At 33.9% G+C, this 22,438-nt stretch overlaps 1 protein-coding gene across 9 annotated transcripts in view; it reads left to right on the forward strand.

Annotated features, from left to right (window-relative positions):
- The window catches only part of LOC107454124 (phosphatidylinositol phosphatase PTPRQ), a 124,052-nt gene that overhangs the window by 81,146 nt on the left and 20,468 nt on the right, over positions 1–22,438 (forward strand). For 8 of the 9 annotated variants that reach the window (XM_087158602.1, XM_087158601.1, XM_087158605.1 and 5 more), the window contains 7 exons: positions 740–867; positions 3,225–3,405; positions 5,053–5,199; positions 7,844–7,957; positions 10,088–10,238; positions 13,642–13,706; positions 19,356–19,491. In XM_087158602.1, coding sequence (XP_087014728.1) covers positions 740–867; positions 3,225–3,405; positions 5,053–5,199; positions 7,844–7,957; positions 10,088–10,238; positions 13,642–13,706; positions 19,356–19,491 — 922 coding nt within the window. Of the gene's footprint in view, positions 1–739; positions 868–3,224; positions 3,406–5,052; positions 5,200–7,843; positions 7,958–10,087; positions 10,239–13,641; positions 13,707–19,355; positions 19,496–22,438 lie in introns of all 9 variants that reach the window. The other variant, XR_015432352.1, reaches the window with a different exon arrangement.

Raw genomic sequence — 22,438 nt, forward strand, 5'->3', positions numbered from 1 at the left:
ATTTTCTCAAAACTATGGCTTTTCTTCTTAAGAACGCCATTCTCAGAATAAACATTGAGAGACTTGACTAGAGATAGGTTTGACAGGCAAGGATAACGGTTGACAACTCACCTGAAGTTATCAAATGTTATTCGCCTTAGCACTTATGAGTCACGAGACAAATTGAGGAATAGCAGCCCTTTTGTCAACCTCTACCAACTAGACTCATATTTGTTTCTCGGTAAAATTAATGACTTTTCGAACAAACTTTATAATAATAAAGCAAAGTATAGCTTTAAATCTTAGCGTTTTCAAGTCCTGGAAGTAGTGATGTTGCAGTTAAACGCTTCCGAATTTCTTAGAAGGGTAGGGTGCACGGGCAAAAAATGTTTGCCTGAGATAACAGATAATATTTGAAGCAGTAGCTGCTGAATTGCCTTGCTTGCATCGTGCCCCGAGGATATTCACTGGGACACAGAAGCATATTCTCTCCCTCCCTCATGTTTCCTTTGCGAGCATTCACTTTTATGAAGCTTCTGTGGGCCTCAGACTCTGTGGACGAGGGGAGTTCTAACCGTAGACAAACTATTATTACAATCTGATGAGAATCTTAGGCGTACGATTTTGTAGGGGTTTAAATTAAACTACAAATTATATTGTATACAAACTGTATTGTATACAAATACTATAGTATAAAAATTTATTTAAATACAAACTATTGTACACAAACTGTAGAGTAGCTCACTAGATCTTGTTTTAGCTCCCGGTCCCCCAACAAATGTTCGAGCGAACTGCGAAGAAAAAAGTACGGAGGCTGATGTGAGCTGGAGTCTACCTGCTAATCCTAATTCTAAAATTACTCATTATTTTGTTGAGTATGGGAGCGAGGTAAAATAATTTTATTATTATTCCCTATTTTATTTTCAATTTCTTCGTAATGTTGCTATTATTTTTTTTGAAAAGCTACATTTCATTATTTATCAAACATGCATAACATCCCAAGTTAAAATTCTTGATGGTCTCATCAAAAGATTTTGATGGTTCATGTTAGTTTCAATGATGGTCACCATCATGCAACATTTTCAATTATGTATTCATGGTTTTTGATATGCCAACAAACTTCCATCATTCCCTTATGGAAAATGCTACTTTAATAGTATGATGGCTAGGCGTCAAGACAAGTTTGATTATCGTGGACCAACAATCCATGTTGATCTGCGATGGTCCATGATAGTTCCAACTATACATTTTCATCATGGTTAAAAATGGGAATTCTTTTTGGTTCTAAGGAATATACCATCAAAACAGTTTTGGTTTTTTTAATGTTGAACCATCATAAATCAGTGCGAATTCCTATTTTGAGATGATGGTTGCTTATGATCGTTCCAACATTTGATTTCCAAGATACTATGACGGAAATTAGTGATTTTTCATAATAGTGCAACTATACGTTTCCATGGATGTTTAATGGGAATTCTTGTTGGTTCAGCAGGAATGTACCATCAAAACAATTTGGCTTTCTTTTATGTTGAACCATCATAAATGAGACCAAATTCCAACTTTGAGATGATGGTTGTTCATGATCGTTTCAATATTTGATTTCCAAGATACTATGATAGAAATTCGTAATGGTTCAAAAAGAACAAACCATCAAAACAAGTTGCCATTCTTATGTTGAAGCATCAAACATCAGTCCAAATTCTAAAATTGAAGTGATGGCCACGTATGTTGGGTACCATCAAAAAAGATGATGGTTCATGCTGGAATTACTGATAGTTACCATCAAGATAATGTTATTCCATCAAAAATTTTGACTTGGGATGGCTCATTTGAGGACGATATCCTGTGATATAGTCTAACTAGAAAATTCTCCTCGCCATTTGCTTAGAGCACTTTCGGTGACTATGGTTTACCCATTTCATGTACAGGTAGGGTTGATCCCCTTTTCTAAAATGAACTCTCTCTTGTTTCCATATCAGCCGGAGAAGTTACACAGGCTATAACTTTCTTTATGTATAAATAACCGTCGCTGAACAGACGACCCAATTTTTTGGGTTTACGACTACTACTAATGCTCAACTCCTCAGCCTTGTCATTTTGAACCTAATCCAGAAGACAAGGGAATTCCTAGATCAAATATTGGCAAAAATTCGCCTTCGTGGCGGACTTTTTTGACGGAACTTACTCTCTTTTGCGTTACATGGAAAGGAAAATCACGATGACCTCTCACGGTTAGCCTGACTGCGAGGGGACTTTAACTCATGATCCGTTTACCACTGAGGATATTTCGCGTCAGCACTGTGGTCGGTGCAAGCCGGATGAGGAGGTCTTATCGACCTGAGATCGCTGGGATTCGAACCCGGTTCACCCCATTGGAAGGCATACGCTCTATCTCCCCAGCCATCACGGCTCAGACTATAACTTTTGTGAATCAATGGGCGCATCCTTTTCTTTTAATAGAAACATTATATTAATTTGGCCGTGGTGGCTCAGGGGATAGAGCGTTCGCCTTTCAATAAGATAAACCGGGTTCAAATCCCAACGATAGCTGGTCGATACGAATTCCATACCCGGTTCCCATCAATCGCAGTGCTGAAGTGAATATCCTCTGTGGTAGATGGATCATGTGATGCACCGTGGGATGTTTTCGTCTCCATGTAACGCAAATGCAAGTTTGTGTCATCAAAAACCAGTAGTACCCTTGTCTTCTGAATTGAGTTTAAAATTACAAGGCTACGGAGTTGAGCATTAGTAGTCGTAAACCCAACATTGGGTCGACTGCTCAACGACGGTTATAAAGAAGAAAAAAAAGAGAAACAAACAAAAAAAATATTTCGGCTGCTTGGGATCACTTAGTCCATATTGTTATGAACAATAAATTGACACAAAGAAATAAAAGGACACTACTTAAAGCGAAATAAACCAAAATACAATGCATCTAACAGTGCCAAACAGTACAATTTTATTCACTATATATTTAATGCAGGGATAAAATAGATTCCGTTCATAGTAAATAAAAATGTTCGTTTGAATGGGATTTTATTAGGAGCGTTTTACGGAACCGTGATTGAAGATATCGAACATTAAAGCTGTATAAGTATCACCTGATAATTAAGATTTTACATGGAAGTGCGTCCAATTAGAATGCGTCCAATTAGAGTGCGTTCAATAATTGAGCCAGGGACTATAAGTATTTTTTTTCCTCCATGATATAAAAGTATTAATGAATGTGAATTTAATTTCAGTATCTAGGTTATCGTGAGGTGTCTGTGAAAGTGAACGATGTGTGTCAAGTACAAAAGATAACACTCAGAGGATTGCGTCCTGAACGGGACTACAAAATCTCTGTGAGAGCCATTGGGGAAGGTGTCACCAAGAAGGGTGAGCAGGCCTCACCCCCCACTTCCTGTCTACTGCCTGCTGGAGGTAGTATTTTATACTTTTGTGTTTGTAAATTAACTACGTCTTTTTAAATGCACTAAAGCGACTGGATAAAATTGCTTCATTATTTACATTTTAATTGAAAATAAAATCAGGCATAGTTTAGCATGTATTGAAATTAATTGAGCATAATTCAAAAATAACTAGGAGACTTCGCCCCTGCTCTCTGGCGCTCGCCAACCCCCGAAACTGCTTTCGCAATTCATTTAGGATTGCTTCGCAATCCGATGCTCGCTTTGCTCGCTCATTGGATACGTTCTTAACGTCTAGCTTTTGTATACTTTTTTGAACACTGAAGTTCCGAAAACTTTTCATTGTAGAAAATTCTAAACTTGTGCATTTCAATATTAATTTGAAATTGAAAACAGTTCGCATATTTTTCTTAAATTCAGTTGTTGAGAAAAGTAACTGTTGTAAGTTTTGTTTTAAAGTCTTTCCCACCAGAGGGTTAAAACCATGTGTTGTAAAACAATATGAAATAGTACTGAACGCCGGATGTAAAGCATCGGCTTCGATGAAGATAATTTTGTGAGAATTTTTTTGATAATTCGGTGAGAATTCACCCGATTAGCCATATGATGCTCACTACGTGCTCTTGCGCGCCGAAGCCCATCAATTAAAACGTATTAGCGTTTTATATAATATAGATTAGCCATATGATGCTCACTACGTGCTCTTGCGCGCCGAAGCCTATCAATTAAAAATGAAAACTGTTGCCAACGCGAGAAAAGAAATATCATCGGTTTTATTGATACATACGTATTAGCGTTTTATATAATATAGATAGATTGTTAATTGCAACAATGCATCGTTTTTTTTCAGTTCCTACTATTAGTTCACACTCTCCCTATATATATATATATATATATATATATATATATATATATATATATATATATATATATATATATATATATATATATATATATATATATATATATATATATATATATATATATGTATATATATATATAAAATACTTTTTATTCACCCACTCAAGTTCAAACACTTTCTTTTAAACTTGTTGTGGATAACACTGGATGTTAATACAGTTTATTCAAATATTAATTCATTCATTAAATTTAGTTCATTAATATTAGTTTTATATGGGAGAAAGTTCTTTAATTATTTAATAAAAAGTAACTGAAATAAAAATTTTATTTGTTGAGCTAAATAGGAATTGACTTCAAATTTTCTTTTTATATTACGTGTTTTATAAAGGTATAGATTGACAATTATTGTCGCATTCACAGAAGCCCAAAAATTGCTATTTTATCGTAATTTAATGATGGCGACCTATCAAGCATACCATAATGGGCTTCTAAGTCTAAAGCATAAGCTCTAAGTTCTAAGCATAGTCCATAATGGGCTTCTAAGCCGATCAAAGTCCCAGTCGTGGGTCTTTAATGCTAGACAATAATCTAGATAAAAACAATAATACAATAATATAGATTAACAGAGGCATTACACTATCCTTATGAAGTCACCATTACAGTTTTGAATATTACTTTTTTTTACTCCTAGAATATTAAGGGTTTTTAATATTTTCATGTTTTTGGCTGGTGCGGTTGTACCGAATAGCAAATCAACCACCGTGAAGCAAAATAATAACGGGATTTTTTTTTTCTTTAGTTCCACCCATAGGAAATCAACAGTGGATAAAAATCCAGAGTCCACAACCCTCCCATTTAAATGTAATATGGAATGATATTGTATTCTCCGATGCTATGGGATCTTTAATAGAATACTCAGTGATTGTTGGAATGCCGGAATCCATGGGTAATTATATGTTAAAATAATTGGCACATATGAGTTTAATAAATAAGTATAATAATTTTTTTTGCATTTATATTATGTTAATACACTGTAAAAAATTATGAGAATTTGCAGACGGGATCGATTATCTCCAGAACTACTGGATCGATTTTAATGAAATTTGATGAATGTACATACATTGATGCAATGCAATACAGATAACCATGACACCAGGGGTGTCAAACTAGCGGCCCAGAGATGAACATTTTTGCGGCCCAGTCAATATATCCAACGCAAAGTAAAAATAAAATAGAAACTTGAATTAGAAAGGAAACTAGCATATTAAATTATAATATACTTTATTTATAAACTAAACGGATCGTTTTAAATTGTACGCGTGAAAATGTAAAATTCTAATTGGCTGGCGGCACCTGCCATTCCAGGAATACTGCATCTTATCAAAAATACGCAGAAAAAATTTCAAATCTTAGAACAGAATTTGAAACAAGGTTTAAAGATTTTAATTCCTTGGAAGACAAATTTTGTTTGTTTTCTTCGATTTTCTCAATAAATATAGACTCAGTACCCAGTAATATGCAAATGGAAGTGATTGAGATTCAGTGCGACTCAAATTTGAAGACAAAATTCATTGAAGTGGGTGTGCTTGAATTTTACAAACATTTACAGGCAAGGTTTGAAAATACTCGAAATTCGCGTATGAAATTATTTCCATGTTTGGAAGTACTTATCAGTGCGAGCAATTTTTTTTGAAAACAACTCTCTCCTGTCCGAAACCATATTAATAGCTCTCGTTGGGTCAATTTTGAAAGTAGTCTCGGCCAATAAAATTTCTCCCGAAATAGGAAAGATAGTAGCAGAGAAGAGATGTCAAACAATAATTTTATTTTATATATGCTTATTACAATGTACTATTCAAAATAAAAATATTTGTTTCTGTAAACACTGATTAGTTTTTTAACTTTTTTTTGAGGCCCACCTAAAGTTAACCATTGTTTATTTGGCCCAAATTTGCTTCTGAGTTTGACACCCCTGCATTACACAATTGTAATACACATGCATGATCATGAGTAACACTCTTTGGAGTCGGAAGGTATGAAACAGTGGTTGCAGAATAAACAAAAAAAAATGGGTTATTAGGGGGTAGGGTTCCCTCTTACAGGCCTTGCAGCATGATTTCATACTTGAAATAAGGCAGTTTATCATTTTCTCTGGCAATTATCCTGAATTGTCATAGCTTCCGACTCCAACTAAGGCTCCTTTACTGATTCAGGGGCTCTAACTCCAATGAGTGTTACGCGCTCGGTCATGCTTGTGTATTACAATTGTTGAATGGTTATTTCCTTTGTATTGTATCAATGTATGTACATTCATCAAATTTCATTAAAATTGGTTCAGTAGCTCCAGAGATAATCGACCACGTCTGCTAATTCTCATAATTTCTTACACCAGTATGTAAGTGATAGAAAATGTACGGATAGAATTTTGCAAAGATGAAAATGGTAGTTACTGTAATTAATATAAAAGCTTTATTTCGAATGTCATTAATACATTACTTTATTCCTAGTAGATGGAATAAACGTCTCAAGGTTACACGGTTTTCTCACTTTCCTCTTGTCTGTCGCTAATTTTTCAGCAAACCTTGTTTTTTCCCCGGGACAGAATATTCCACTTTCCAAAAAAAAAAAAGAAAAAAAAAAAAAGCGAGATTTGCCACGACCGTAGCGATGGAGAAGGGGAAAGTATGGAGGATGAGGAAATCATGTAACACTTACACACATATGGATGGTTGACCATTTAAAGTTAAGCATAGACAGCGGCAAACATTAACAGCGCTAGAAAATTCGCATTAAGACTTCCGGGTTATTACTTCCGAAAGATTTTCTGAAGCTATTTCCGAGCCATTCAATATTATTATAATATAATTCGATGCTTCTCTGTATCTAACTAACTTACCGTCAATTAACATTCCAACTTATGTACAGAAGGTTAGCTCAACTTTAATACGCTATTTGACTGGAAAATGTTAGGTAGCGCTGACATCATAGGATACATGTGGGGGTATGGGAGATCTTCTTCCTGAAGTGCAAGTACCCAATTCTGATGTTTTACAAGTTTAGAAACTTGAGCCGCGATGGCTCAGAAGATAAATCTTTCGCCTTCCAATGAGGTGAACCGTGTTCCAATCTCAGCGACGACTGGTCGACACGCATCCGGCTAGCACCGACCACAGTGCTGACGTGAAATATCCTCAGTGGTATAAGGATCATGCGTTAGAGTACCTTTGCCGTCCCGCTAACCTTGGGAGGTTCTCGTAATCTTCCTCTTCATGCAACGCAAATGCGTGTTAGTTCCGTCAGAAAATCCTCCACGTAGGCAAATTTCTCCCTATACTTGATCCAGGAGTACCCTTGTCTTCTGGATTGGGTTCAAAATGACATAGCTACGGGATTGAACATTAGTAATCGTAAACCCAAAAATTGGATCGGTTGTTCAACGACTGTTATTTAAAAAAAAAATTTGAGACATTTCAATTTAATTATGCAGAAGTTTAAAATTTGAAAAAGATTTAAGAAAAAAGTATATTTAAAAATGTTATTATTGTTGCTCTAAAATACAGCAAGCTAATTTCGAATTGTTTGATTTCTAGGTCCACCTTCCAGCGGTAAAATAGCAGATGAGGTTCCACTTTGGACAAATTATTCATCAGGACTGAGTAAATTCTATCAGGCTACACCAGCAGGATGGAATCCCTTTCTCAAAAGTAAAGTGATTCATTAGAATTCGATTATTGTAATTGAAAACAAGCTTTGTTAAGAAATATTTGATTTCCATGAGTTGAACATCGATATCGTTCACTTTCGATTGCGTATAAAGTAGCCTAAAAAAAGTATTACTAAGGTGCTAAGCACCCTGTTCGCTGCAGCTCACCTACCCCCTTCGCAATAAGTGTTGTTTCGAACAGTTTTTTAAAAAATTTTTTACTTAAGTTGAAATCATTCATTTAACATAATATATGTACTACAAAGAATTCTATTTGCTTGTGCCTCCATTTCTCACGTCCTAATAGGTAAAATCCTAGAATAGAATGTTAAAATATATTTTAATAGAATAAAAAATAATTTATTTTAACATTTCAACCGGTACAGCGCAAATAGAAAATTGAAAAATGAAATAATAACGAGGATTCTGATAGCAAGAGATCAGAATAAAATAGTTTTTTACAATCCAAAATATTCATTTCTTTAGGGTAGAGCGGTCGCCTTCCAATGAGGTGAACCGGGTTCGAATCCCAATCGATACAAATTCCGCAACCAGCTTGCACCGACCACAGTGCTGATGTGAAATATCCTCAGTGGTAGAAGGATGATAGGTTAGCGTCCCCTTGTCGTCCGGCTAACCGTGGGAGGTTCTTGTGGTCTTCCTCTCCATGTAACGCAAATGCGGGTTAGTTCTATCAAAAATCCCTTCACGAAGGCAAATTTCTTCTAATACTTTATTCAGGAGCTCCCTTGTCTTCTGGATTGGGTTCAAAATTACAAGGCTACATAGTTGAACATTAATAGTTGTAAATCTGAAAATTCTTCTCCCCCCCCCCCCTTGTTTCCGACTTCTTACTCGTCAATGGATTTATGGATCTGGTCTATGTTTCTGGTCTATTAAGGTACTCTTTCAATCCTTTTTTGCTCTGTTGTAAATTTTACATGTTTATCTTTGAATCGCTTTTTAAATTTTCACTTTTAATATTTTGATGTTTTAGGGTTGTTTGGGTTATTTTCCCAAATTTTAACTCTGAGCGATTTTAACTATCTTTTTTATCTTGACTGCTTTTATTTTTACCTTTATAATTTTGTCAGTTAATGTACTTTTACTGCTTTTCTGGTTATTTATATTTTTAGTGTTGTTTTTAATTAATTCTTGACTTTGTATTTTTAAGCACCCAATTAATGCTATTTTATAAGGGTCAGTCGATCTCTTTTTTGATTTTAAGCCTCTATAAGGATCTTTTGGCCTTTTTTAATAACTTTTGTCAATCACTCTTAATTGTCTCTTCGAATTGATCGCGAGTGTTTCCTCTATATTTTTATATTTTAAAAATTTATTCTTGTTTCTTTTAAATATGTTAGTCATTATCTCATGTATTAGGGAAATACTTTGTATGTGGGACTTTGAATTATTTTAATATTATTAGCTGGCTAAAGCACAACTACAATAGCACAAGAAGATATGTAATTTGTGTGCAAAACTTATTGTATTAATATTCTTCCTGTTGTCAGTCTCATATCAGTCGGGTTGTTGCCTTGAAAACTGTAATTATCTTGGTTTTAATAAATGCCACGGTGAGGCTATGCCGGGTTCCCCGGCCGGCACAAAACTAGTCTGCGCCCCCTCTCCTGACCGGGTCTGCCCTCGGTGGCGGACCGGACTTCCCTCGTATACCCTAAAAATAAGGTGGGTCGAAGAATTTCAAACCGGCCGAAGACTCCCCGTGTAGTAAATGGTGACTGATGCACGTTAAATCTGTCGAGTCTCAAAGTCCTCCATGTTCCCACAACAAATCAATACCTCTGGGGGTACTGATCCAGGAGTTTCCTTGTCTTCTGGATTGGTTCAAAATTACAAGGCTACGGAGTTGAACGTAAGTAGTCGTAAACCCATGAAATTGGGTCGGCTGTTCAACGACGGTTATAAAATAAAATAAAAATCTTATGGATCTGGTCTGACGCCGTCAGACCTTTGGAGATAAGTAACAACATCAACCCAAAAATCGGGTCAGCTGTTCAAAGATTGTTATAAAATAATATTATAAAATTAAATTATAAAATAATATCAGGTCTCCTGTTAATTATTATAACAAATAATGTGTATGTTAGTTTATTTTTTCAACTTTCAGATGACGATGAAGAAGAAGATCCGTTGAAATGCAGGCCGCAAGATGAAGATGCTCATCACGTGATTTTGCAATGCACTCTGGGACTTGAAAGCAATTGCGCGACGAACAGGAGTTATTGCAATGCTCCACTCAAACCTGACACTCCATATATGTAAGTAGCGGTTCATTTCGTACCACACAGTAATTTTTTTACGACATATCCTTAAGTTGCCATCTTTAAGATTTTGTGACTTCCAGATGAAATTCGGTGTAAACTGCTTGACGATTGTATTCTGATGTTTAAGATGTCCCCAACTGCAGTTGTCTTAATGCAAGATATAGGTCTATTTTCTGACTCATTACGAATGTTTCAGGAAGACATTAGAATAAAAAAAAACGGTTTTGAAGGGATATTAGGAAACTTGTGACGTATATTTTGGAATGTGTTATGATTCGCAATCGAAATGTGGCGTAAAGCACTACCCTCTACCTAGGGCAACACTACACCTGCTTTCACCAGTAGCGGATGGAGAGCCATCAGAGAAGGAAGTACGTCAGTTTCTTTCTTGATTTTCAAATAGATTAAAAATTTTCAAGCAAGGAAACTATATGAAACTCAAAACTACATTAAACAAAGTTTTAAAAGAAAGCGTTGTGTAAATTTAAAAAAATATTTGTGAGAATTAAACACAGAAAATATTAATAAAAAGGAAAATATCGTAGTACATTCCTATACAGCTGAGAAAAGGTGTAGAGGGAAAGGAGGGAGGGTTAAGACATGGAACCGGTCTTCTCCCCAGATGGCGTCAATGAAATTTTTAGTCTTAAAAAAATGCAAATGCTTTTTTCTTTAAGAATGTTTATGTAACGAATTGAAATTTAATAAATTTCAACGATTTAATTGAATTTTCATTGCAATTTTTTGCAAATATTTGTAGTATTGATTTTATAATTAAATATGTCTAATGAGACAATTCAGGAAACACTCTCCCGTTGGAGTGTTTCCAGGACCGGTCCGTGGATCAGGTGATGCCGGGCCACCCTACAAAAGGTAAATTATTTCTATTTTATTTACTGCTGTGTTAAAGCTTAGTCTAAAACTTAGTCTGAAGACAAGGGGACCCGTGATCTGCCTACTAATAAGGACATTTCACGTCAGCAATGTGGTCGGTGCGAGACAGATGCTGAATTCATTTCAAACAGCTATCGCAGGGATTGGAATCCGTGTTACGTCATTAGGAGGCGAGTGGTCTATTCCATGAGCCACCAAGTTTCTTAACAGACTAAATAAAAAGATCTAAATGAAAACTAATCAAATTACTTTTTTTATATTACATTTTCTATCTGAGCAAGGAATATATTTGTTTAAGGGATAGTTCCCAAATTTGGAAGTACTGCTCATTTTTTAAATAATAATTAAATGAAATAATTTAATAAAGTAAAATTTTAAAAACAATATGTGGGGAGAGTCACATCGGCAATGTCGCCTTTAATCTATGTTAAGGTACCCCACCATCGAATCGAGTTAACATGTCTTATATACTAGTGAATTGGAATTGTATTTTTGTAATGGTTGACACACTACAGTACTCCCCACCAGAATTAAATCTGTGATAGAATTTGTTGAACGGGTACCACTAGTTGATTCATTGCTGTTCTGTGAGAGGCCGGGAGAGCTGTATTTAGATCACCGTACTTTTTGAGTGCTGATTGTTAGAGCTGTATTAAGTTCACGGTCGTGCTCGCTCCGGTGTTGCCTTTAACAGTCGAGTGTAAACATTGTACGTGATCGAGACAGAGAAGCAGCAGCGGGAGGGGGACAATGTCGAGTCACAAGTAACAAGTCAACTGTTCAATGTGAGCCATCCATCTTAGGTGGCGTGTTCAAATCGATGTGGGAGTATCAGTCAAGGTAGGCATGTTCACATCACCTCCGGGTCGCCAATGTTGGGAGAAGAGTTATCGACAATGTCAACATCATCTATGTTGAGGAACAGAGTTAACATGTCTTACAATTACATACGAGCATATCCTCCAACTGCTACGGAATTTCCGTAGTTTCAGAAATCTTCTTTTCAGACGGTAGCAAAATTAATGTCTTAATATTTGAAAAAAATTAATTTTAGCGTAACTTGTCCACTATTACTTATGAAAGTGCAGGCCATATGGCTAGATTCTTAAGTTCTGATAAAAGTTTTATGAGAGATCCATTTGCTTTAAAAATTTCTACTTTGGTTCGCTACCACAAGAAAGAATTATTTTCAAAATCCTCATAAGTTGGAGGGTATGCATACGAGTAAATTGAAATTATATTTTTGTAGTGGTAGATACACTACACAATGCTTTTCAAATAGATTAAGGTACACTGAGGGTATGAACGGAACACATGCGACAAGCATCTCCTAAACGCGTCCTAACACAAGTATAGGAATTTCTCTTCCATATACCTCTGGTTAGTCTCAGTGTGGGCTTTCATCAAAGTTAGAAAAAAATTATTATTGTCAAGTTTAAAACGGGAAACTCTTTCCGGTTGCAGAAATAATCAAAAACTCGTTTTTAACGATTTTCTTTTCCTTCATTGAATTTTTATTTTGCGACTAATGTGACGTTTAGCATTTTTTACCCATTAATTCTTTCATTGCGATCCGCGAAAGTAACGAATATTGTTTGTTTCTTCTTCATTTTTTTTCATATTGCTTTGTTTATTACCCATTAGCAAAATGGATCTTGTGTTTGGTTTGATGGCGCGCACTTTATTTGGACGCTGTCACACTTTTCAACTGTACTCACGAGTAATAGTAAACAGTGCGCATGCGTCGTCATTGCATGTGTTGCAGTGGCGACCGCTGCTGTTTGATAATTTTCTTAGAATTCTTTTTTTCACTTTTAATTTTGTTATGCATTAAGTTGCTGAGTTTATTTTTGAGATATGGGATCACAGAGATCCCATAAATACTTCTTGTGAGTTGAGAGAATTTTATCATTCGAACGATATTTTACTGTTTTAATTAAGAATCGGAAATTCTAACCTACAGTTCAAACTGGATCGTTTTCAATACTAATTCAAGTGAATATCACAAATAAATAGGGTCTTAAACTGATTGACACGGTCCCAAAGGTTACAGTTTTTATTTTTATTTTCACCAGCAGGCATCTTTAATGCATTTACATAATAATAATTTTAAGTAGTTTTATATTCCTTTTATACTATAAACTTATAACTACTCTCTCGATTTTGAAATGTTGCGTCGTTTATCGGAATCAATCCAGAAAAAAAAAATCATTTTTTCCAATCGGTAACCAGTGATAGTAAGAAAGTGATCACAATTTTTCCTTTTTTTTAATATATTTTTGCCATTTTAATCATTTTTTACACGATAATCACATTTTAAAACGAAAAATATATTTTACGAGGAATAGATTTTTAAAAACAGAAGATCAGAATGTACTCAGGTGTAGAATCATGCCTTACGATAATTCTCATGCAGTGTTTTTATTTATTTCATTTATTTATTTATTGTTCTTTTAAATTGCTATACTATAATGGTGATTGGTAATTTTAATTTAACACGCAGGATTAAACTGAGGGCTTTTACAAGAGGAGGATACTCAGAAGCTGGTCCATTAACTGCAAGAACGTGTAAGCATCGTTTTTTCTCATTTACATAAAGGTCCCGAAGTGGACTGGTCGTAAAGACACGGTTACCAGTAGCATCACTGGCTGGTAGCCAGTGGCTGCGGTCAGTAAGCGGGTGGGTGATCACTTTGATCAGCCTGCGTAGGGACCGAGAGTGTACGGCATTGGTCCTCGTTAAACTGTTCTATAGTAAAGTACTTGACTTCGCGCTCAGGTCGTCGGGCTACCGAAACAGGGGCGCCATCCCCTCTACAAAGAATCAGAGTTCCGATGGCATGTCTTCGGATCATCCTCAGCGATGCTTCCCATACCGTCGCCAATAACCCATTGCGCAGCTCCAGTACGACGTTAATAAAGTACCTAGCTATATAAAGGATGTTATCATTTAATATAAAAAAATTATGCCACTGGTTTCGCCATAAAAACTCGCCGACAAGCAAACGTTACTACGTTTACTAAGTATTGTAAAGTAAACTAAGTTTGAGACAAATAAATAATAAAAGAAAAGAAGGCATGCGTACATCATGATCATCGTAGTAGATGAAGAAAATATTTTTGTATTTTATGTCAAATATTCTTTTTTCTGCAGAAATTAGATCTACGGGTAGAAACGACCCATCTAACACAAAATCGTCTAGTGGATGTCTGTAAGCCGTCATTCCTAAGCCATAATCTGCATAGGTACCGATGGACGTCCTTTACACAATCATACAAAATCCAGGATAAATTCACTGGAATCATACCACCATCGGAGGTAGTTTTGCCGTGGAGGATTCGTTGCCTTCATGACACATCCGAATTTTGAATCTCTACATAACTAAAATAAATTTTTACTTCAAACTTACCAGAATTACTAATTAGTATCGTTAATATTTTTATCAAATACAGCAAATTTTATCTCAGAAATAATATAGTTTATTTCTTTTATTGAAAACAAGATTATCTGTTTGAAAATATCGCCTCTCCTATACTTTCCAACCGTAAGTAGAGCAGGTCAAGAGCTATAGATTGTTGTTTACATATATATTGAAAACGAATCCGAATATATTAAATACAACTTTGAATTTAATTAACTTAACGTTAATTAACTTAATGTTAATTAACATTTTGAGTTATGTTGAGAAAATTAGCTCAACTTTAATACTCCCATATTGCTGAGGTCCCGCAGTGGACTGATCGCTAAGACACGATTCCCAGCAGATCACCGAAGTCAAGCATCACTGGCTGTGGTCAGTGTGCGGGTGGGTGACCCACTTGGATCAGTCTGCGTAGGGACCGAGGGTGTGCGGTATTGGTCCTCGTTAAACTGTGCTACCGTAAAGTGCTCGACTTCGCGTGCAGGTCGTCGGGCTACCGAAGCGGGGGTGCCATCCCCTCTGCAGAGGATCAAAATTGTGATGGCATGTCTTCGGATCATCCTCAGGGATGTTTCCCAGACCGTCGCCAATAGCCCATTGTGCAGCTCTAGTGCGACGTAAATGAACTACAACAACAACCCATATTGCTGATAAAGATTAGCTGGTGCTGACGTCACAGGTCACATGCGTGGGTATTGGTTGTTTTCTTCTTCTTAAAGTGCAAGTATCCAATTATTATTGCTAGCAATATAAATGTATCAATAGAGACTTACATTTTGCGAATTTTGATTTGTGCTTTTTAGAAGAAGTAGATATTCGGAAATATGAAGGATAAATGTAAACAAACAATCAAACTAGTGGTAGAATTTTAATTGGATTTTGTCATCCGCCAGAAAACTATTAATTCACACTACTAAGGAGTAATAAAAATGGCCGTAAACACAACTTAGTTGTAAAAATTTACTGCAATGCTCGATAAAAAGTATTTTTCACATTTATTTGACTTTTTTGAGCTTTTAAAGTCTAGAAAGAGATAACATTTACGTTAGGTAGGATGACCAAACAACTAACTTTAATTTATTTTATTCCATGATTCGTATATTTATTTGAAATATTTAGTTGTTTTTAAAAGCGTGTGCTTCAAATTCGCACTGTTTTGTTTTAAAAAAAATAAATTTTCTTTATAAATTCTTTAAGCAAAAATGAACTTTAGACGCTGTTTAAGATTAAAAGCATTGTTAAATATTTATTCTAAAATTTTTAAACTGTTTGGTAAGCAATTTTTTGTTTGTTTCCCAGTTTTAGATGCATTATTCTAGAGTTTGTTGTACTTATAGTTTTTTTTTAAATTTTTAAAAGTCGTATATATATTTCTGATTCTAGTGCAATGAGACAATTTCCGTAACAGTACCTGTGCGGGGGATATTTCCGTATCGTGATCTGCCACTCCAATTACTAGCGAGAAGTTTTTTTTAAACAAGAAATTTTAAAGAAGAAAAAAAACATGTAAAGGTTTGCTTGAGGCTGGCTGAGAGTTATACCCTTTGATATGTCCACTTTTTGCAAAGCTTTGTTAGGCCAGTTTTTTGATAAAGCAAAACCTTGCCAATTATTTTGGTATAGGTATGTGGCGTAACTACCACTATAAATATTAAATACCAATTCACTAGTATATAAAGACATGTTAACTTGATTCTATCATGAGGTACCTTTTGATAGATGAAGGTTGACATAGTCTATAATTAATTCCCCTCAGGTACATTTGTACATGTATATTGGAATATGTATCACCATATACTTAAAAAATAGAAATAGGTTATTAGTAATGCTTGCGTTATAAATTTTTCATAAATTAGTCCTCTATAAAATTATTTACTAACAAATATTTTTATTTATAACTATTATTAATTTTCTCCAAAAAATATATGTATTTTGAACTGCAAAATTCTGACATTTTTTTAAAGTTTAAAATTGATAAAAAATGAAAAAGTAGGTAGGTACTTCGTTTATGTTGCACTAGAGCTGGACAATGAACTATTGTCAATGGTCTGGGAAACGTCCTTCAGGATGATCCGAAGACATGCCATCGCAATTTTGATCCTCTGCAGTGGGAGATGGCTCCCATGCTTTGGTAGCTCGATGCCCTGCGTGCAAAGTCGAACACTTTATGGCAGGACAAATTAGCGAGGACCGATACCTCGGTCCCTACGTAGGCTGATCAAAGTGGTCGCTCGCTTACTGATTGTAGCCAGTTATGCTCGACTTTAACGTTCCACTGGGAACTGTGTCTTTACGGTCAGTGCTCTCAGGCAACTCTGCTACATTTTGCAAGATACTCTCAATTTCAGGCTTCATTTTCCACCCTCTGAAATAGAACAAAAAACTCTCTTGATCATATTTTAATAGCTAATATAAACATGAAAAGAGTTCCTTGTCAGAAACTCATTATTTTAACATGATCATGTAGAGTTTTTAAAAATTATTTTGCATTTTGTTAATGTATATAGTGCCTAAAAATATTTTTTTAGTGCTTAAAAAGTACTCAAAAGGTGCTTATTTTTTCATGAATGATTTGGCTTTGCGCCCTGTATACGACATCAAGACTTACTTTCGCAAAATTTATTAAAACTACTTCAATTTTTTTAACTGAATTATACGTTTTTAAAATCTACATATATGACATTCATAAAATGATAGAACTGTCCTATAGTTATTATAATAAGCAATGAATTTTAATTGCTAATATGTTGTATTTTAATGAAGTTTCTAAAAGGAGGCTTGTTTCTTTTAATGTTACTTTTAATTTCTAAATCAATTTTTTTTTAAATGTTGTTTATCTATCTGTGCCATTTTAAAATAACTTAGCTTAGTTTTATGGTTACAAAAGCAAGTATAGCATAACCATGAAACAGCTATGTTTTTATAACTCAATGTTTTGTGTAATGAATATTTCATAAATTAATACATAATCCTTTTTTTCATAATAGATAATTTTTAAAAGAATCTAGAGTAGTATTATATTGCAAGTTCTAGATACGCAGGTCTGTTTACTAGAGGTAGAAAACTCTTTAACAATCAAAATAAACAAATCTCTCATTTTTTTCTTTGTTGTGACCTGTTCCAAAATTTAATGTACAAAAAAAATTTACATCTTGTTGCTACATTAAAAATAATTAAACATGTACACTGCTTTAATAAGCAGTCTTAAGGGATTATTGAAAAGATAAGAACAGTTAAAGGAAAAGAAACTTCTGAGAGAGAAATAAAATATTATTAATCTTTGAGAAGAAAAACAGGCTTTGTATTTTATTTAAATTATAAATGTTTTCATAAAGAATATTTCTTTTCTTTATTTAATAATATTCTTTTTATTAATAAGGATTTATTTTCTCATATTTCATGTTCAATTACTCATTCAATTCATTCATGTTCAATTAATAATAAGTACTTCATGTAGCTACTTAAATAGATTTTTTACGCCAATAGCTTTATCTATATTTTTTAATTCAGTGTTGTTCTGATGAAAAGCTTTATATTTTTTTAATAACTTTATTTTAGGAGGTTATTTCTTTGTACATTATTTTATTACAATTGTAAGAGAAATGATTTTTATTTATTTATTTTTTGATGTAAAAATATTACTAATCTCAAAATTTACAGAATAGAAATTTTTGAGAAGAATTCTGACTCTAGTCGATCCTCAAAAAGATCTATAATGTCATAACTAACAAAAATACTGTATGAATTATTTTATAATTTTATTTTGAAACTAAATATACAACTTCTCAAGTAGTAAAGCATGAATATCTTAACTGAAAACAAACTCTTCTCTTAAAAAAAAAAATAATAAATGTTGTCCAAACATTAAAAAACACAACATGATAGATCATATCTAAGTTCAAAATTAATCTTGAGTCATTTTTGATCAAAAACATGCTCAGTTCTTATAAACTCAAAAGTTACGTTCCATTATTTATTTGAAAGCGATATAACTATGGATTTATTCAATTTTTTTTACAATAAAATTTCTTCTTAATCTTTTTATTTTCTTTTAAACTTGAAGTGTATCTACCACTACAAAAATACAATTCCATTTCTCTAATATACTATTGTATAAGACATGTTAACTCAATTCTATGTTGGGGTACCTTTTCATAGAAGAAGGTCGATATTGTCGTAAACTACTGTCCCCCACATCGATACCGCTAGTTGATTCATTGCTGTTTTGTGAGAAGCCGAGAGAGCTGTATTAAGATCACCGTACTTTTGAGTGTTGTTCGTGAGAGCTGTATTAAGTTCATGGTTGTGATTGTGCCTGTGTTGCCTTTAGCATACGAGTGAATGCGTCGTACGTTGTGTGTGATCGAGACTGAGTAGCAACAACGCGAGGAGGTGGATAATCTCATTGTTGCAAGTAGCAAGTCAACTGTTTAATGTGGCCCATCCATTGAAGTTGGCATGTTCAAATCGAAGTGGGAGTTTCTTTCAAGGCAGGCATGTTCGTATTATGTCCGAAGGTCACTAATGTGGTGGGAGTTGTTATTGACAATATCAACCTTCATCAATGAAAAGGTACCTCACCACAGAGTCGAGTTAACATCTCTTATATATTAGAGAATCGGAATTGTATTTTTGTAGTGGTAGATGCACTACAAACTAATTCAGTTTCACTAAATGGCCTTCCGAGGATTAATTTTATTGTTGCATTAATTTAATTTACATATTTACGTGTATTTCTTTTAGCATATTCAATGTAGAAAGTTATTTAAGGCATAATCTCATCTTTCCCTCTTAGCTAAACCTTCAACGTCTGGTTCAATTGGAGGAATTGTTGGTGGTTTTTTTGCTGTTTGCTTCTGTTGCTTCCTAATCTTTGGAGTGTTTCTTATGAAAAAGAAGGGCGGTTTTGAACATGCCAGAAAGATCATAGAGCAAGTATATTCATTTTTTTTTTATTCTTTGTAATGAAATACAGTCAAACCCTGCTATAGTGAATCATCAAGGGACCAAAATTTTGGTTCACTATAATCAGGAGTTCACTATATCCGTTCCGCTAACAATTTTAACAAATGGTTCTTAACTCCTCCCTTTTATTACACATTTTAATAAATGACCAATAAAATGAAATAGAAAAATGACTGAAAAACAATATTAACAAATTTTAACAAGGGGTTCTTAACTCCTCCCTTTTATTGCACATTATTTTAATAAATAACCAATAAAATGAAATACAAAAATGACTGAAAAATAACACTAACAAATTTCAACAATTTTAACAATTGGCTCTTGACTCCTCCCTTTTATTACACATTATTTTAATAAATGACAAATAAAATGAAACACAAAAATAACGGAAAAATAATATGTAGTAACAAAAAATGTGCTAACTTACTTTGATTTTTTATTACTCTCTGTCTTGAGTACAAAAAAAATTAGTAATCTTAAGTTGATGAGAAGCTGATTCAAGGAAAAATTTGTCCATACTTCTGTCAAGGAATCGAAATGTTTGCATCACTTTCGGCTCTATATTTTGTGTACACAAGAACTTGTTTAGTGCTTTAATTGCTGCTTTGGCATCCATCACGGTGGGGAGGCTGCTTTCCGTTTTTTCAATTTCTTCATCTGTATCAGATGAGCAGTCTTTAACTTCACAATTTTTTAACCTTATTACCTCAACAATGTCCTCGTCTGCGAGATCTTCAGATGTAACGACTTCATTATTGCACGTTTTGAAATGGTCCATATCAAATTCTAAAAATGTTTCAATCCATTTCACTAAAGTCAAATCGTCATTTTCTTCAGTGACACTCTTTGACAAACCAGCTTGACGAAAACAATTATGAATGGTTTCTGTAACAAGTCTCCAAGATTTTTCGACCATTAGTATGGCCTCCAGAATCGAAACATTGCAATCAACACCTTTTTCATAGTCTCCGAAAATCCTTAAAATCAGCTGTTTTCGGAAATGGCATTTCAAACTTCGAATTACACCTCGATCCATGGGCTGTACTATAGATGTTGCGTTTGGTAACAGGAAAACAATCTTTATCCATTCCAGGTTTTCAACATCTAAATGTGCTGTGCAGTTATCAATCAACAGCAAAATTTTTCTTTTTTGGGCAGATAGTTCTTTATCCTACTTTCGAATCTTTTCTTCAAATAGATCAGATGTCATCCATGATTTAGGATTGGCTTTATATGAAACCGAAAGGTTGTAAACATTTTTGAAGCATCTTGGCTTCTGAGATATGCCAATTACTAAAAGTTTGCGCTTCTCAGATCAATTCATATTAGCTCATACCAGAACGGTGAGTCGCACTTTTGCAAGTTTACCACCAGAGCACTTTTCATTTTTAAATTTTAATGCTTGGTTAGGTGTCATTTTATAAAATAATCCAGCTTCATCCGTGTTGAATATGTCTTTCTCTTCATAGTTACGGGAGATATCATTCCAAACATATCTTTTCTATTCCTCAACATAAGATAAGGAAACACTTCCCGACTTTCCGATAATTTTTCCTGAATTTATGTTGTTCCGCTTTTTAAGCCTGTCTAAACAGCCATTCGAGCACGCAAAAATAGTCTCATGAAATCGCTTAGCAAATTCATCGGCTTTGACTTGAAGCATTTGTCCAGATACTGGGAGATTACGGCTTCTTTGAATGCTGAACCACTTCAGTAATGCTTCTTCAACATCCTTGTGATCTGCTTTTCTAAACTTTTTTATGCCATCAAAATTTTTTTCATGAGCAGAAATTATTAAATGCCTATTTTTCCATATGTTATAAACTGTAGATTTGGATTATTTATATTCCCTGCGAATATCAGCTTGATTACATCCATTTTAAATTTTTCTGATTATGCCCATTTTATCATCAATGTAGAATGTTTTACGTTTACAGCTCACTATAGTTAAATTTGAGACACTTGTTTGCAGGCTTTTTTTAACTGATCTGAGAGTTTTTTTTAACTGATCTGAGAGTTGAAAACATCTGCTTGGTTTGTTTAGGGATGGGAGAGGGAGATAAAAGAAGCAAACAATTAAAAAATGCTTAATGTTACATTCTCCTCTATAGATGGTTTTAAAAATCGTTATTTGAATTTATTTCGAAGAGTAAATTTCAAAATTATTACAAAAAAAATGAAGAGGAAAATCAGTCAAAGACAGTAAAAAGTTCATTATATCCAACTTGCTCTTTTTTTTTGGTTCACTATATCCACAAAAATTAACATTATACATGTATAGTAAGACACGGGACCAAACATTACGTTCACTATATTCTGGAGTTCACTATAAACCGTGTTCACTATAGCGGGGTTTGACTGTATTACTAATTTTTACTTATTCAACTTAATTAATTTTCTTAATTCAAGTGTGTGTTTTTTTAATGTACAGTTAAGAATAATATTTAAATAAAAAAATTTGTAGATCTTGACAGATACCTATTGTTATACAATACAGTATGTCCTTAAAATCATGGTACACTTTTGATAGTAAACTGATCAAAAGTGCACCTTGACTTTATTTACACAATGTACCTATTTAACAATAACAGATTCCTAATTGCTTGTTTTGTAATTGCTGTGTTTACAATATATATATATATATATATATATATATATATATATATATATATATATATATATATAATTTTTTTAATTAAACATGTAATATTTTTTTATTCTTATATCATGGTTGATATTCTAGCATTTTGTTGAGGAGGGAAACACAATTATTTTCTTCTTCGCATTTTGCAAATAATCATCACAATAAAAAGAAAAAAAATTAAAGTCATGAAATCCGTAGTAGTAATTGCCGTAGTAGCAGTTCAACGAGAAAATCACACGAATCGGATTCCTCAAAAAAGGATTACTTAA

Source organism: Parasteatoda tepidariorum, chromosome 3 (genome assembly GCF_982258835.1).
Source record: "Parasteatoda tepidariorum strain Cologne lab strain chromosome 3, Ptep-v5.0, whole genome shotgun sequence".
NCBI lineage: Eukaryota > Metazoa > Arthropoda > Arachnida > Araneae > Theridiidae > Parasteatoda > Parasteatoda tepidariorum.